We start from the raw sequence: 15,519 nt of genomic DNA, 5'->3' as shown, positions 1-15,519 counted from the left end.
TCCTTTCTTTAATCATAGGGCCTTGTTGAACCTATGGACTTTCTTGGCCTAGCTGAAACTGCAGTAGTTCAGAGCAACAGGACAGAGTGCTTCATCTCCTTAAGAGTGAAGAAAAGAACTTTCAGTTGACTGCAAAGATATTTGCAAAAAGAAAAAGAAAAAAGGACCTATGGACAATGATTTTTTAAGTATTTGGGAGTTGAGAACCACATAAAATTGTATTACGTTTAATGTTGTATTTCCTTTTGGAAAAAAAGGAGGGGGGACTTTTACAAGTTATTCATTGAATCTTTGTGAATTGATTTCTTTTGACCCTTAACAACATGCGAGGGATTGCAGCTGTATAGTGGAAAAATCTGTTCTGAGCCTTTTATCCAATGACAAAATCAGTCAAAAGCTTTTGCTAGCTTTTCATCTCTTTGGCGTCAACCATCAAAGTCAGCAATATAAACAAAAGCCTAGGCAGAACCACCATTTTAATTACATTAATTCTAGCCAGCCAAGAGAGTTTTATCCTTCACCACCTGTTAGATCTTGTTTTACCTGCACTATTAAGGCAGCATAATTAACTTTACATATTTTATTGATATCCTCCATTATCTTCACTCCTAAATATCAAACTGTCTTCCCCATGTCCTTAATTCCACACCTGAAAGCAATATCCATTTTCTCAAGATCTGACAAATTTAATGGTATGATTTCAGTGTTTTGTTTATTAATTTAATATCCAGACATATTTACAAAAGGGTCTGTGATCTCAAAAACCTTAGATAGTGAAGGGAATGGATTTTCCAAAGCAAGCAGAGTATCATCAGCATGTAAACTAATTTTTAATTGATGTGCACTGATGTAAGTTCCGCATATGGTTGGATCAGAATGAATTGCAGTGGCCATTGGTTCAATCGCTAAGGCAAACAAAAGTGGAGATAACAGACAACCCTGTCTAGTGCCTCACTTCAATGTCAACTCTTCAGACGAGCATCTATAATTTTCAGTTTTGCTTTTGGGGCTTGATATATAGCTTTTATCCATGTTTTGACTTTAAAAGAAAAGTTCATAGCTGTTAATGTTTCAGATAAATAAGACCATTCCATCCTGTCAAAGGCCTTTGTAGCATCCAAGAAGAGCAAAATTGTAGAATTTTTACTAATCTTGGCCGTATTTATGATATAGATTGCCCTTCTATTAAAAAACACAATAACAAATGAAAATAATTGTTTTAATGAAGTGTTTGGGGAAACATTTTGGTATCATTGTTAATTATGTTTGCATTTTTTTCCTGCTTTGCTCAAGAGTGCAGAGTTGATTCCAGTACATCTTTATCACATTTTATCTACACAACAGTCCTTTAAAATAGATTAATTCAAGAGATTGTGACATGTCCATGGCCAATGCAGTAGAGTATGGGACTGGGGGGAATAAAAATACCTTCGCTTACAGCATCTGGTGTGTTTATTTCTGTTTCTTTGAGGCTTCTTCACCCTTGTAATTTTTCGTTGATTATATAAGCTAATATAGTTAGGTTTGTAGCCTGTCCATTTGGAAAGTTCAGGGAGGGTACCGTTTGTTTGTTTTTAAACCATCCATAATGGCTAGCTAAAAATTAAAGTTGCAAATTTCAGCCCCTGACCCCAAAATTTCAGTTTCCTGTTTTTGAAAGAAGGAAAAATTCTTCTGCCGTTGTCAAGAATATTTTGCTGCCCCAACTGCTTTATTATGCCAGGCTAATTTAAATGCAGCCTCATACCCCATGCAGAAGATGCTGAAAAGCTCTTCCCCATGTCAGTACTCCATGTGTTGCTGCAGATGTATCCCATAAAAGGTTCTTATGGCTCTATGCCCTGTCTGGTGCATCTAGCATCTGCATGGCAATGTGATTGTCTCCAGAATTTGCAATGCTGCATGTGGTCTACATGCATTAAGAACCATTGGAATAGTTCATGTCTACATAAGTAAATGCCATTGACATAGAATCCTAGGCATGTGTACTCAGAAGTAAATCCTGCTGAATTTAATGGGACTTACTCCCAGGATTGCATCCTTAATGTTATACCTGTTGTATGGATTGTGAAGATGGGTTTCTGGTAGCTTTAAGAAGCTTTGACATGGTGGCTGGATTGATCAATTTCACCCTTGGTTTTAATGTTGTCCAGTGTAGCTTATTTAAATAGTAATCCATAAGTAACAAAAAATACATTATGTCCATGGACCATATGATACTGGTGGCATTTTTTCTTCTGACAAGAGACGGTATTTCCCATGTGTTTCCTTGTTAAACTTAGGAGCAACTGGTTGGGGCAGGCATGTCTCTCTCACCCCTGTGGCAGTGTCAAAAATAGAAACACAGGAACTATTTTGGGACAGTTGTTTCCCGAAAGGAGGGGGACAGGGAAAGTGGTTGGCCGGGAAGTATTATTTTCTTTTCTTTTTCCCTTTTTATCCTGGCTCATTGTATTCAGTCATTCTAAGAATCTAATATAATAACATACTATTGTCCTGCTATGTGTTGATCAAGATTTGAGGAGGTGTTTGTCGTAAGAGATATGTAATTTTACATTTGCGTGCTGTTCTTTTGAGTGAAAACAAGGCTTAATACAGGCATGGGCAAACATTTCCCTGGGTAGTGAAGATGGGGTTGGCATTGCCATTTAAAAAGTTGAATAGTGAGTGGGCTGCATCCTAGAACACAGATATATGCTTGCTTTCTTACATAAAAAAGTGTTCCTGTTGCCTTGCATCCATCAGCATGGTGGAATCCTGTGCAGATTGTCATTAAGGTTGAAGCTACTATTGGAAACATAGCAGGGAGATGCTTGTCTTTCATTGCTCTGTTTTCTACCTGTATGCCAAGAATGTACCTGGCTCTTCACTGGGTACCATTAATAAAAAAAAGGGCTGGTCCCTGCCCCAAGGAGGGTACAGTCTAAATTTTATCAGTGGTGGATGGAGATGGTAGAGGACAGGGAATCAAGCGGTGAAAATATTCAAACCTTGCTGACAGTGGTGGCTGGTGGCTCCATGTCAGTGTGGCAGTGGAATCCACTCCGGATTTTAGTCCAAACCGTGAAGGAGTTTCTTACGAGATCGGACTAAAATCCAGAACGGATTTCACTGCCCCACTGACATGGAGCACAAGCCACCACTGCTGGCTGATACAGGCAAAGGGCAAGTGGTGGTGGTAATATGGGAGAAAATGCAGCCAACAGGGAGTGGGGGGTTGTTAAGGGGGTAGGAAAATATATTGCTGGCTGAACTGACTGGTTCTACATATACTTATTTATTTACTTATTCATTACATTTATATCCTCTCAAAGGAGTCCAACATTCTGAATGGCTATAAAAAAAATGAAATGGTTCTGTGTGCTATATATGCATGTCAGGCCCATATTGCTGTGCTAAAAGTATGACCATTAGAACTGTGTTGATAACACTGCTATTAAAAGGTGCTTTTATGTTTTGGCTTTTGCTACTTATTATTCAATATATCCGAGAGAGGATCTTTAAACTTTCCTGGGAATATTGCCCTGCTGTAATCTCTTTGGCTTCCCCAACTGAAACACTAGGCCATGCAAAACTTCACTTAAAACTAGCACACATTGTCTTGAGAGACTAGTAGCGCGTTGAAATCAGTACAGCTGATTATCACTTTTCTAATTTTAAGGGCTTTGTTAACTTTACATTTCACATTAAGACATGTTTTAAGTGTGCTTGCAGTAATCCTTTTTTTCTCTCTCTCTTTATTCCCTCTTTATTCCCTGCCTAGCATTCCCATGGTTTGGCATGGATATCGGTGGCACGCTTGTTAAATTGGTCTACTTTGAACCTAAAGATATTACGGCCGAAGAAGAACAGGAGGAAGTGGAAAACCTGAAAAGCATTAGGAAGTACTTGACTTCCAATACAGCCTACGGCAAAACTGGGATTCGAGACGTCCATCTTGAACTGAAAAACTTGACTATGTGTGGGCGGAAAGGGAACCTTCATTTCATCCGTTTTCCAAGCTGTGCTATGCACAGGTTCATACAGATGGGTAGTGAAAAAAACTTCTCAAGCTTGCACACCACACTTTGTGCCACGGGAGGCGGAGCTTACAAGTTTGAAGAAGACTTTCGAATGGTATGTCGGGCTTGCACGCTATCTTGGTTAAGGAGCCTTCCCCCTACCCCACACCTCTATGGTAATGCAGCTAGGTCAAATACAGGACAGTGTTTGTGTCAGTTAAACGTATGACTTCATTGTTTATTTTTGTCTCTTCAAGCCAGCAAACCTGCTTTTAAGCTTGAATAAAGGCAAGCTGAGGAGGGTTGTCTACAATCCTCGGTCCTTTATGGGGTGAGAGAAGATGAAAGGGAGTGGGGGCGGCAACATTTGTTGTGCTGCATTAACAAATATGTCATGCTGAGAATTTTCTCATTATTATATCTTACTGCACTGCACTGTATTTATTGCTATCTAGACTCGGCATAGGAATACACAACTGTAGCTGAGCATGCCACACAGTGCTGTGTATTGTAGACTGCCAACAAGGCAAGTCCCTGAGAAAAAATAAAAGTATGGGAAGAATGTCAAGCCCTTTGGAGGCCCCCATTAGTTTGGTGGGTCACATATTACACAGGCCTAGCCTAACATTCACTATGCCAGTGTTCTTCAACTTTGGGTCCCCAGATGTTGCCAGACTACAGTTCCCATCAATTCCAGCCAGTTTAGCCAATGGCCAAGGATGATGGGAGTTGTAGTCCAACAACTTCTGGGGACCCAAGGTTGAAGAACGGTGCCCTGTGTTATTGTATTTTTAAAATAAAAGCTCTCGTTGCCACATGAAACTTGAGGGGGTGGTCATCGGTCCCTGCGTAAACTTCATTGGTAAATTATTTCAGTAATGTTCATGCTGCCGCCCTAGTGAGGACCCCAATCCTTTCTGATTTTCACCCTACATTATTCTCCATGGGGAAGACGGAGGACAATATCTTTAAAGAATGCCACTGCCTTTCATTAGTTCCTACTTCTACTGTGATTCCTTTGGCTTAATCTCTTAGACTGCAATCCAGCCCCACTAACTTGGGAGTTCAGTAGGTCTTACCTCTGAGTAGACATGGTTAACACTGCACTGCTAGTCCTCACATTCAACTGAAAATAAGCACATGTATATGTGAGAGTATTATCATTTTTAGAATGCCTATATTAACTGTCAAAATAAGACATGAACCCCGTCTTCAGGCTTACAGTCTAAAACAAGGGAAAGGGAGGAGAGGGAAATGGTGGGTTAGAGAAATCAGTCTGACAATGGAAGAACAAAAGAGCTAATTGTTAGCAGGCATTGATATTCCATTGAGGCCAGGTTGATCTTCTCTTGCTGGTGTTTTTGCTGGGATGGAGGTGGTGCAGCTATGTAGTGGTCAGGGAAGGGGCCATAGTTTCCTTTCATTGCTTAGCAATCACAAAGATATCCCTCTCACACATCAGCAGTCATGAGGGGGAAAGAAGGAACACATATACTGCCCTCCTCCACATCATCATATCCCCAGTTCTCCTCCCCACCTCGCAGTCCATATATTGGGGGTATGTGTACCTATTCAATGTGCATAGACTCTCCCCATGATCTGGAACCTTGTACACAATCAGGGCTCCAGATCCTGGAAAGAAACGATGCATATTCTGTAGGTAACCCCTCTACAGACACCTCTTCAATATGCGGTTGGGGGGGGAAGTAAGGATGTGGGGTGGGGGGAGAGAGAAGGTATATCCTTGCTCCCCCCCCCCAAGCATGGGTTTTAAGGAAATCTAGAAAAACCGGCTGTTTGAATGGTTATGAGACAACATCGAATTGATGCTACTGCTACTTTCCTTTCCTCCAAACATGGCCGCCTCCCCAGTGGATCAATACTTTTAGAGCAGTAGGCATGAATTTTAACTTTAACAAAATGATGCTAGACTGATAGAAAGCCTGTTTCAAGGTTGCAGTTCTTTTTTTGCTTCTGTTTTAAATAGCTATCTTTTATTTTGTGTTGTATATATGAAAATATATTGGGAGCACAGTTTCTTTTCTAAACAGTAACAGGAGTGACAGATCCATAAATGCTGTAGAACTTTCCAACTGTTTCTGAGACTTTGCCTGAAAACTGGAAGATCTCTGTAAGGACCAAGAAGACTGGCTGCATTTCCAAACCCCAATACAGTTTTTCTTTGAGCCTGCTTAGAGTGATACTTGCTGTTCCCATAGTATTGACTTACTTGGCATACTTTGGTTCACTTAAAAGTATGAGAGAAGTTTGTTGTTGTTGTTATTATTAACATTTGTCGCCTTCCCTTCACCCACTGGTTCCAGGGCAGATTACAACAATTTTAAAAGTGAATTTTAAAATACGGCATTAAAAATAAAACAACCCAAAATCACAAAATAGGATGGGTCCTAAATATATACATCTCAAGTGACAAAAGCCAGGGTAAACAATAATTATAACAACAACCCACAACAGATTCCACTACGAAGTTGACACTTGGGAATAAGAACTTGGGAAGGCCATAGCTCAGTGGCAGAACACCTACCTTGCATGCAGAAAGTCCCAGGTTCAATCCCTGGCATCCCCAGATAGGGCTAGGAAGAGACTCCTGCCTGAAATCCTGGAGAGCCACTGCCAGTCAGTGCGGACAATACTGAGCTAGATGGACCAACAGTCTAACTGAGTATAAGTCAGCTTCCTGTATTCCTATAGCATTTCCTTTAGCATTCTGCCAGCTTATAATTTTCAGGATGATGATGATGAATTTATTATTTATATCCTGCCCTTCCTCCCATGAGTCCAGGGCAGCAAACAAGTTGTATCTTAATAACAGAACATCTTAAAAACATCTTATAAAAAAAACCTTAAAACATTTTAAAAACAATTCCAGTAAGATGCAGACTAGTGTAAAGCATCTATTTGTTGAAAGAGGAAGGTTTTCATTAGGTGCCAAAAAGACAACAGAGATGGCACCTGTCTAATATTTAAGGGGATGGAATTCCAAAGGGTCGGTGCCACAACACTAAAAGTCCACTTCCTATGTGGTGTGGAACAGACCTTCTGACGAGATGGTATCCTCAGGAGGCCCTCACCTGCAGAGCACAGTGATCGACTGGGTATAAAAGGGGTTCATGATATAACTTTCATGAAATTGGCTGTTGGCTTGAGGCAATGGGTGAGGCAAGGTAGGTAAGACAATACTTTCTTTCAGTACTGCTTTCTGTGGGTGAGCACGTCACTGAGGATTATGTAACACATACGCACAAATCATTTTGTTTTTCACATTACAGTGCCTTATGCTAGAAGAGACGCAGGGAGAATTAAGACGTGTTCACAGCAGTCCGTTGAAATGGTGTCACTTTTTCATTGAAACCCCCCCCCCACACACACACACACAGTTTTTAGACTTTATATGTGAACAACTGATACTCTGTAGCCATGGGTTTCAGATTCTACATAATTCACTATTGGTAACTAATGGATCGTTCCAGGGCAGGGATGGTAATGGAGCTCTTTCACCATTGTAACAGAAGCAGTTGATATTTCCAATCCTTCAAGTACAGTTTCAGTTATACACCCTTCATTCATTATATAAACCTCAATTATTTTGCCTGTATGATTGTAGAGGGAGGAGAAAAGGCACTGGAGTCTGTGAGCAAACCAATATGCATCTCTGGGTACTCTAATGTATGGGGGTTTGGGGGTATATATGGTGGGATGCACATTTGTACACTTTCAGTATGCGTCTCAGCTGCTGACGTGGTGAAGACAGTGGAGGAAGGCATTTGAGGTATGCACAGGAAGAACACAGCTCCAGACTCTTGGTATTCACACTAGAGAGAAAGAGGTTCAGAAGGCCTTTTCCTGTGAGGCAGGGGGCAGATCCATTGTTGCGTCACCTATAATTCAAATTTGAAAGATGGCCTATGTTTTAAAGTTTCTGTTTAGCTGGACTTTGCTGTTCAGCTGGATTCTGGCTTTATAATTGTGCTTCAAGGCTGGAGACAGACATTGTTTAAGAGAAATGAAAATGTTTTGAGGGCGATATAGCTTCTTACAAGGTACTCACATGTTTCTTTTGTCTCGCCTCTTGGAAAACAGGTTGTGCAGGGTTTTGGAACAAGATAAAAACCTATTTCACCAGAGGTGAAACTGGGATGAGTAGATCCATCTTTCAAACACCTTCAGCTTTCTGAGAAAACTGTGGTCTATGAGTATTGCAATGAGATCTTTTCAAGATAGAAAAGATAGAAAAGACCCTGGTACAAACCTCAAATGCATAATATGCAGTGGTGGGTGGTGGCTTAATGTCAGTGGGACAGTGAAATCCACTCCAGATTTTAGCCTGAGCTTTCAAGGAGCTGTCCCAAGTGATATGGAGCCACCACCTGCCACCGATAATATGTCTTGACCTTGTGATGTTTGTTGTCAGGCTGGCGGACAACGTGCCTTATTAGAAACTTCCTGTGCAAATAGTTCTTTATTATTCTAGCGATGACCTGTTGTACAAGTCAAACAGTACAAAGTACTTCAGCAGAACCTTTTTACTCTTCTGTTAGTTTTTTTTAATGCTGTATAAATGAATGGTCATTTATTAACTTCTCTTCCAGATTGCTGACCTCCAGCTTCATAAACTAGATGAGTTGGACTGCTTGATTCAGGGCTTGCTCTATGTGGACTCTGTTGGTTTCAACGGCCAGCCGGAGTGCTATTATTTTGAAAACCCCACAGATCCAGAACGGTGTCAGAAAAAGCCTTACTGTCTTGATAATCCTTTTCCTATGTTGCTGGTTAACATAGGCTCCGGGGTCAGCATCTTAGCTGTGTATTCCAAGGACAACTATAAGAGAGTTACAGGGACCAGGTGAATATACTGTCTGCAGGAAACAACTTCCTCCTGCTGAAAGAAAAATGTCAATCTGTCTAGAATAGAGATTCTGAATCTTTGTCACAGTGGGCCTCTTGAGGTCAAGGTAAAGCTGTGTGACCTCAAGCGTGCATGAGGCATACATGAGAATACTCCTAAGCTGGGGAATCGGAATAATGGGCATCATGTTGGAACCCAGGTTCTTCCTTAGCATTATCCACTGAATCGCACTGTCTATTATGTATGGATTGTAGAGATCAGAAAAGCAAACTACCTCACTTAAATCTTCTGAACCATTAGTCAGCACAATTGAGCAGAACATTCTGAAGAGATCTGCGACTTAAAACAAAACAAAACAAAGCTTAATGATATTGACAACCCATTCCTTTACCTTTTTTTCAAACTAAGACACTTTAAAAATGTTCTCTGCAAAGCCTAAGGCATGGGTATGGAACCTGTGGCCCTCTAGGTGTTGTAGGTCTCCAACTTCCACAGTCTCTGAGCATTGGCCATGCTGGCTGGGACTGATGGGAGCTGAAGTCCAACAATGTTTGGAGGGGCCGCAGGTTTCCCATTGCCGACATAAGAATTTGTATCTTTCATTGTCTGTATAAGTCAAGTAGGTGTTTTAGTAAACAAGTGAAAACATATCCTTTTAAAAAATGCACTAGGGAAGGTAATCCAGTGCCTAGGAAATGTCTAATCAGTTTGATTTTAAAGCAGCCTTTCTTTTAAAGCAGGACTTGTTAAAATGTTTATGATTACCTATCCACAGAGAAAGTTATAAGAAAAAGAAGAAATTCCTGCAGGCACTGTAGTTCCATCTTTCCTCTTTAAAATGCTATTTAGCATCACCTTCATGGTGGCCATGACTTTTTTTTGGAGAAAGAGATACAAAGCAACAAAAAAGTGTATCTGTACATGTACACGCCTATTTTATGTTAACTTTAAACCATGGTTTAGCACAACAGGAACGAGCAGCAGCGAGCCTTTAGCTTTCCTTTCCGCTAGTGCGGCTGCAAGGAGGTGATTAGAAGCTTTCACCGCCTATTTTATTCTAGCCAGTTTTGTTATTTGGTTCAAATGGGGCATGGGGAGGGCTCTGGTTTAAAACATGAATGCTTCAGATATCCTCTTTGCTGGTGCATTAGAAGAGGAGAGGGTGGGACTCAAAATTGTTCCTTTGTAGTAAGAACTGTACCTGAAGCATACCTGATATTGTGTGGGGGGCAGGAGGACATGGTTTGGGGAAAATGGTCTTGTGGGGCAAATTGGGATCCATGCTAGGCTCAATTTGGGCTGCAGGCAAGTGGTTCCCTACCCCTGCCTTAGAAGTAAGGAATAAGCTTCCTTCTAGAACATATAGAAGGGTGTCTACCCAGGCTCTTTCTTTTAGAAATGAAACACTGCTCCATCTTCCTTCATGCCTTTTTGACACTGACCTTGTTCATATATAACAATTAAGCCAGGGCTTATCAGGATTGAACAGTGGGCTGGTGTATGCTGCCCGTTCGCTTTTGCTTCACATCTTCCCTAGTATAAGCAACAGCCCAGGAAACATGATTTGTCATTATGTCCAAATCTGGGATTGTGTTTTTTTTCTCCCCAAACAAGCCACAATTGGTTGCCAACACGAAGCTGTGGTTTGTTGTTGGCTTGCTGATCATGGGGATTACAAACCAAGGCTTTGTGGCTTCTTGCTCCTTCTCACACTAGGGGAGAGACATGGCTTGTTTGGTCTGAACTGGCCATAAATAGAGAAATATAACCAGATGCATCTCACCTCAGCTATCAAAACTGAGTGATTCAGGATGTAGTATCACCACCACCTTTTAATCAGTGCACAGTGAAGTTGCAATCGGAGGGGCTTTATTGGAGAAATGAATTTGAAACTTGCCTAAAGAAGTAGTATTTAGGAATCCAGACTGTTATAAGTTGGTTTAAATGATTCCTTTTCTCCTCATAGTCTTGGTGGTGGTACATTCCTGGGCCTGTGTTGTTTACTGACTGGCTGCGAGACTTTTGAAGAAGCTCTGGAAATGGCGGCTAAAGGAGACAGCACTAACGTTGATAAACTGGTGAAGGATATTTATGGAGGAGACTATGAACGGTTCGGACTTCAAGGATCGGCTGTAGCATCAAGGTACATATCAATAGGTCACATACAAAGAAGAGTTCAAAGCAGATTTTTAGATGCTTGCTAGATATGAGAGAGAACTGTTGATCATGTCTCACCACTACCACCACCCTTCCATTTTAGTGATTTGCAGCAAAAACAAAAGTGTCAATTTCTGCCTTAAATAGTGGCAAATATATTGTGGCTTGAGTGTAATAGACGAGCATTTTTCATGAAATATGTGAACAGTGAAATTGGTACACATGCACTCACAATTATACACAGTGGGACCACTGGAGGTGAGGGTTTGCAAGCAGGGATGCTGCACACAATTCAATAGACCTCTGATCTTTTGCGGGGTGTAACTTGTAGGTATAACACTTAACCATGCCTACCACTGTGGTTTGTTGCCTTAACCCTCAGTAATTTCACAAATGTATAGTAAAGCCATGGTTTGGCTTGGTGAGCTAAAACATGCCCTGAAGGCCATGTGTAAGCACACACTGGTGAGTTTGGTTCATGAGAGAGAGAGGCAGGGAAGCCACCTTAATGCTGAGCTATAGTAATAGAAACCATCATATTGTAAATCCAGTGCAAGCTATGATTGCACAACCCAGTTGCTGCCAATTCCTAATTGTGTTTTAGGTATTCAGAGCCTAGCAGCTCTTTGCTTTTCCAGGAAAAGCTGTTTCAAGAGGGGACAGTTTGGAGTAGAGAAGTGTGTGTTGCTTAACTTACCTGCTGCTTCTCCATTCCAAATCGTTCCTTTCCTTATCTGTTGCTGTTCTACTCCAAATTGTGCCTGCCAAGCCGTTTCCATGTACAAGCACTCATTTGGAACACTGCCCGGGTGGGGTGGGGACAGCTCATTGGGTGTGATTTGGAGTAGAGAAGGGGTTTTGGGGAGAAAGGGTTTTGCATGCCCTCTGCTTCAAATTGTCCCCTCCCAAAACAGTTTCCCTGAAAATAAAGGGCTGTCAGGTTTGTGTTTAATATGTAATGTTTATGTGGTTAAGGTAAACCAACCATAATTAAATATGTGTGCGTCAGACCCTACTGAGTCTAGTTAATTTCAGTTACCATTTATTTATTTATTTATTTATTTATATTTATTAAATTTATATCCTACCCTTCCTCCCAGAAAGAGCCTAAGGCGGCAAACAAAAACACTGAAAGCATTTTGAAACAGCTTAGAAGCAAGATTTTAAAAATATTACAACAAAACAGCTTTAAAACAGCTTTTAAAAAAACTTTGAAAACATCTTAAAAAGCAATTCCAGCACAAGATGCAGACTGGGATAAGGTCTCTACTTAAAAGGCTTATTAGTTAGTTGATTCACTTGTATGATACCTCTTTGCATTCAGGATGTGGTGCTTTTAGATTAATCTTGCCTTGAAAAACATATTCCCCTCCTCACCGATGTGAATATAAAGTACAACATCTTCACTGTACACTTTATAGCAAAATTAATGTGTTAGTCTTTAAAGCAAGGTGGGGAACCAGCAACCCACTGGCCAAATATCGCTTGTGAAACTGTTTTCCCCAAATTAACCCGCCTGGCCTACACCTTATGTCATATATGTCTTAGGTGTGGGGCAGGTAGAGACATGGCTGGATCAGCTGTGCAGGTCAGTTCTCCATGGGAAACCTGGTTGAACAGCTGACTCCTGCAGAAAGCAGGGCTAAACTCCTGCTGGATTGGCTGTGCAACCAAGTTCCCTGTGAGGAACTTGATTGTGCAGTCGATTCCTGCAGAAAGCAGCTTTGCCAGCCCTATGCTCAGCACTTTACTGATGACAGGTGGCAAAACCCCTTGCACCACAGTTCCCAAGCACCTAACAACCAGCTGGCTGTGGGTCCTTGGGAAGCACTTCACAAGGGACCTTGACAGATGTGCAAGACAACCCTCCTGTAAATCATCTCATGTGATATTGATGTCATGTGATTGACTGCTGAGTTGCTCTGCCCACCTGTCAGGGTTGGCCTGTGGGAGTGGGAACAGATAGTGATCTAGCTTGCCAGGCCAAAAAGGTTCGCCACCGTTGCTGTAAAACATTACAGGACTCTATTGTTTAGGATACTTGCTTACTAGTACACATCTACAATCTAACAAAGCAAACGCTTTCCTTTTGAAATGCAGTAATTTTGTAAGAAGGTGATCCTAACTCATTAAAGTTAGTTGTTCTGTCTGATAATGTTCTCTGTGTCAATGTGCGTGCCTTGCATCCTGCATCAATGACATATATCCCAGAAAAACTATTTAAAACTGTTGTAGAAACCTTGGCCTTTCTGAAAAATGTAAGAAAGATCATATCCTCTAGTATTATCATGCAGCTTTGGCAACATGATGAGCAAAGAAAAGCGAGATTCCATCAGTAAAGAGGACCTAGCAAGAGCAACCTTAGTCACCATCACCAATAACATCGGTTCCATCGCTCGGATGTGCGCTCTGAATGAGGTAAGAATGTGTTTATTAGCAAGCTTTGAAAGGTACTATTGTGCTTCTTCAAGTAGTTGGATTTCTAGTTTTATATGACTTCTATCTGGAAGAACCTTTTTACAGCATATAGTAAGTTGTCATGTGAAACTCTGACAAATGGATCCTGAGGGTTTTCTTTTAAAAGATTAAAATGATCAACAGACCTGTAATGTGTCTTCATCAGCTTGTGGGGGATTTCATCCATATACCATAGCAGAGGTTTCCAGGCATCTTCTTTCTTACACGTGGGCCCCACCTGTGGAATTCCATCTTTGTTCAAGGCTTCCCTCTCAAATAAGCCCTTTTCTCTTAGACCACCAATATTTACAATGTAACCCTGGGGACTCTGTTGACGTGATGGTTGAGCCGTTGTTAGTGAGGCTGCATAGTGAATATGACTTGATACATTGATAGGTTTGTTACATTGAATTCTTGGTGTTGAATTGGTTGTAATCCACCTCAGAATTTTGGGATCTTTGTTTTAATAGGACTACCCTCTGAAGAATCCCTTTGCACACAGGAACATCTTTGCAAGCTTTTCAAAGCTGAACTGTAAGAACTTCCATCTATATGCCTGATGGAACCTGGTTTGATAGTGACCATGGCACGGCACCTTTAAAGATGTGTATTTGATAACTTCATGCCTACAAATTGGTGTCAGTGTAATGCAGAACCAGGAGAAACATCCAGCTAAGAAGCTCCACGATAGCTTTAGGCAAGGCCCCACTGGCCTAACCTGCTCCACACAGTGGTTGTGGAGCTAACACCCTTTGCTGCCATTGAAGGAGCAGCTGCTCCAGCACTCGCTTGTTTCCCTCTCTTCCCATTCTTTTTTCCTTTTGTATTGTGTCTGTTAGATTGTGAGTCTCTGGTCAGGGACTACCTTACTTTTTAATATATGTTTAGAAAATGTTAGGTATTTTATAAGTGCTAAATAATAGTCATAATAATACATCTTGAGGCCAGAACTAGACATTATGGAAGATATGTGACAGCCACCTTAAAAGAGCAGTCCTCATCCTACTCTCCATTAGCAACATCTAGTAATACACAAGTGTGATCACTACATTGTATGTTACTCTACTTCCTCTCCTCTTCATTGGCTGGGCCACTTGTTGGGACAGATAAACTAACAGCAAGTGATTAGAGAGAGGAGGGGGAGATACAGGGCTACTGTTTTTACAGCAGCCGTGTGTCTACCATAACATCAAGGAGTTTGGTGGAGGGTCAGGAGTCTGTGAATCAAAATTACGAATCAATTTTTTGTATCTCTTTGATGTTGATGACTGAAGAATTCCTTTTAATATTCCTGAATGATACAAACTGACTTTTTGCATAGAAGTATTGTCAGAAACCTGTTCATTACTAAGTAGTCTTTCTCTTTGCTTTCAGCTTCTTTACAGTGTTGCCTTGTGGCATGGAGTTCAAGCAGCATTGTACAGGGCTATCAAAGCATAGAGAGTTAACTGCAATGAGCAACCCAGGTTGAATTTAACATGAAAGGACTTGCTTCTATTTGTAGTCTGGTGTATTTAGTTTTTAAAGACAACAACAATTATTTTGTTATGATGGCATAATATGAATGGATGGGATTACCCTGCTTCAGATAAATGATGTGCATTTGAAAGTAGAAATGGACTTCAGGATCGTATCCTTGCATCTGCATTCCAGTGGTCTTCTGAACCCAGCCACATTTTTGTAAAGATCTAGAGTTCATGAATCTATGGCTCATTTTGGATGGTCCTCCAAACCATCGTTTGGAGTTGTAATCTTGCTCATGGCTTCACTTTCAGCTTGCATTGTTGTGATAACCATTTTATTATGATGTCTAAATTGTCTGAGATTAATGCTTTCCCTTCATACTAGAACTGGAAACCCATTTTAAACTTATGCTAACCATAGTTTTACTGACTTTGAGATATGACAGATGATGGTGTGTAATGAAGTGAAGCCACACATAAGACAGGTGGAGGGAGTGCATGAAGCAAACCATTTGGTTGTGACATCAACCAAAAATAGCACAGCCTGAATTCCATTACTTTATTGCAGCGGTGT

The 15,519-nt window shown here is 40.9% G+C and overlaps 1 protein-coding gene across 5 annotated transcripts in view; it reads left to right on the top strand.

Moving 5' to 3' along the window:
* The window catches only part of PANK1 (pantothenate kinase 1), a 42,613-nt gene that overhangs the window by 15,358 nt on the left and 11,736 nt on the right, over positions 1-15,519 (top strand). For 4 of the 5 annotated variants that reach the window (XM_061635454.1, XM_061635456.1, XM_061635457.1 and 1 more), the window contains exons 2-5: positions 3,764-4,116; positions 8,612-8,865; positions 10,835-11,011; positions 13,320-13,443. In XM_061635454.1, the coding sequence (XP_061491438.1) occupies positions 3,764-4,116; positions 8,612-8,865; positions 10,835-11,011; positions 13,320-13,443 (908 nt within the window). Of the gene's footprint in view, positions 1-3,763; positions 4,117-8,611; positions 8,866-10,834; positions 11,012-13,306; positions 13,444-15,519 lie in introns of all 5 variants that reach the window. The other variant, XR_009763973.1, reaches the window with a different exon arrangement.

Source organism: Rhineura floridana, chromosome 7, assembly GCF_030035675.1.
Source record: "Rhineura floridana isolate rRhiFlo1 chromosome 7, rRhiFlo1.hap2, whole genome shotgun sequence".
Classification (NCBI taxonomy): domain Eukaryota; kingdom Metazoa; phylum Chordata; class Lepidosauria; order Squamata; family Rhineuridae; genus Rhineura; species Rhineura floridana.
The sequence above is the reverse complement of the archived record's forward strand: the minus strand, read 5'-3'. Positions and strand labels throughout refer to the sequence as shown.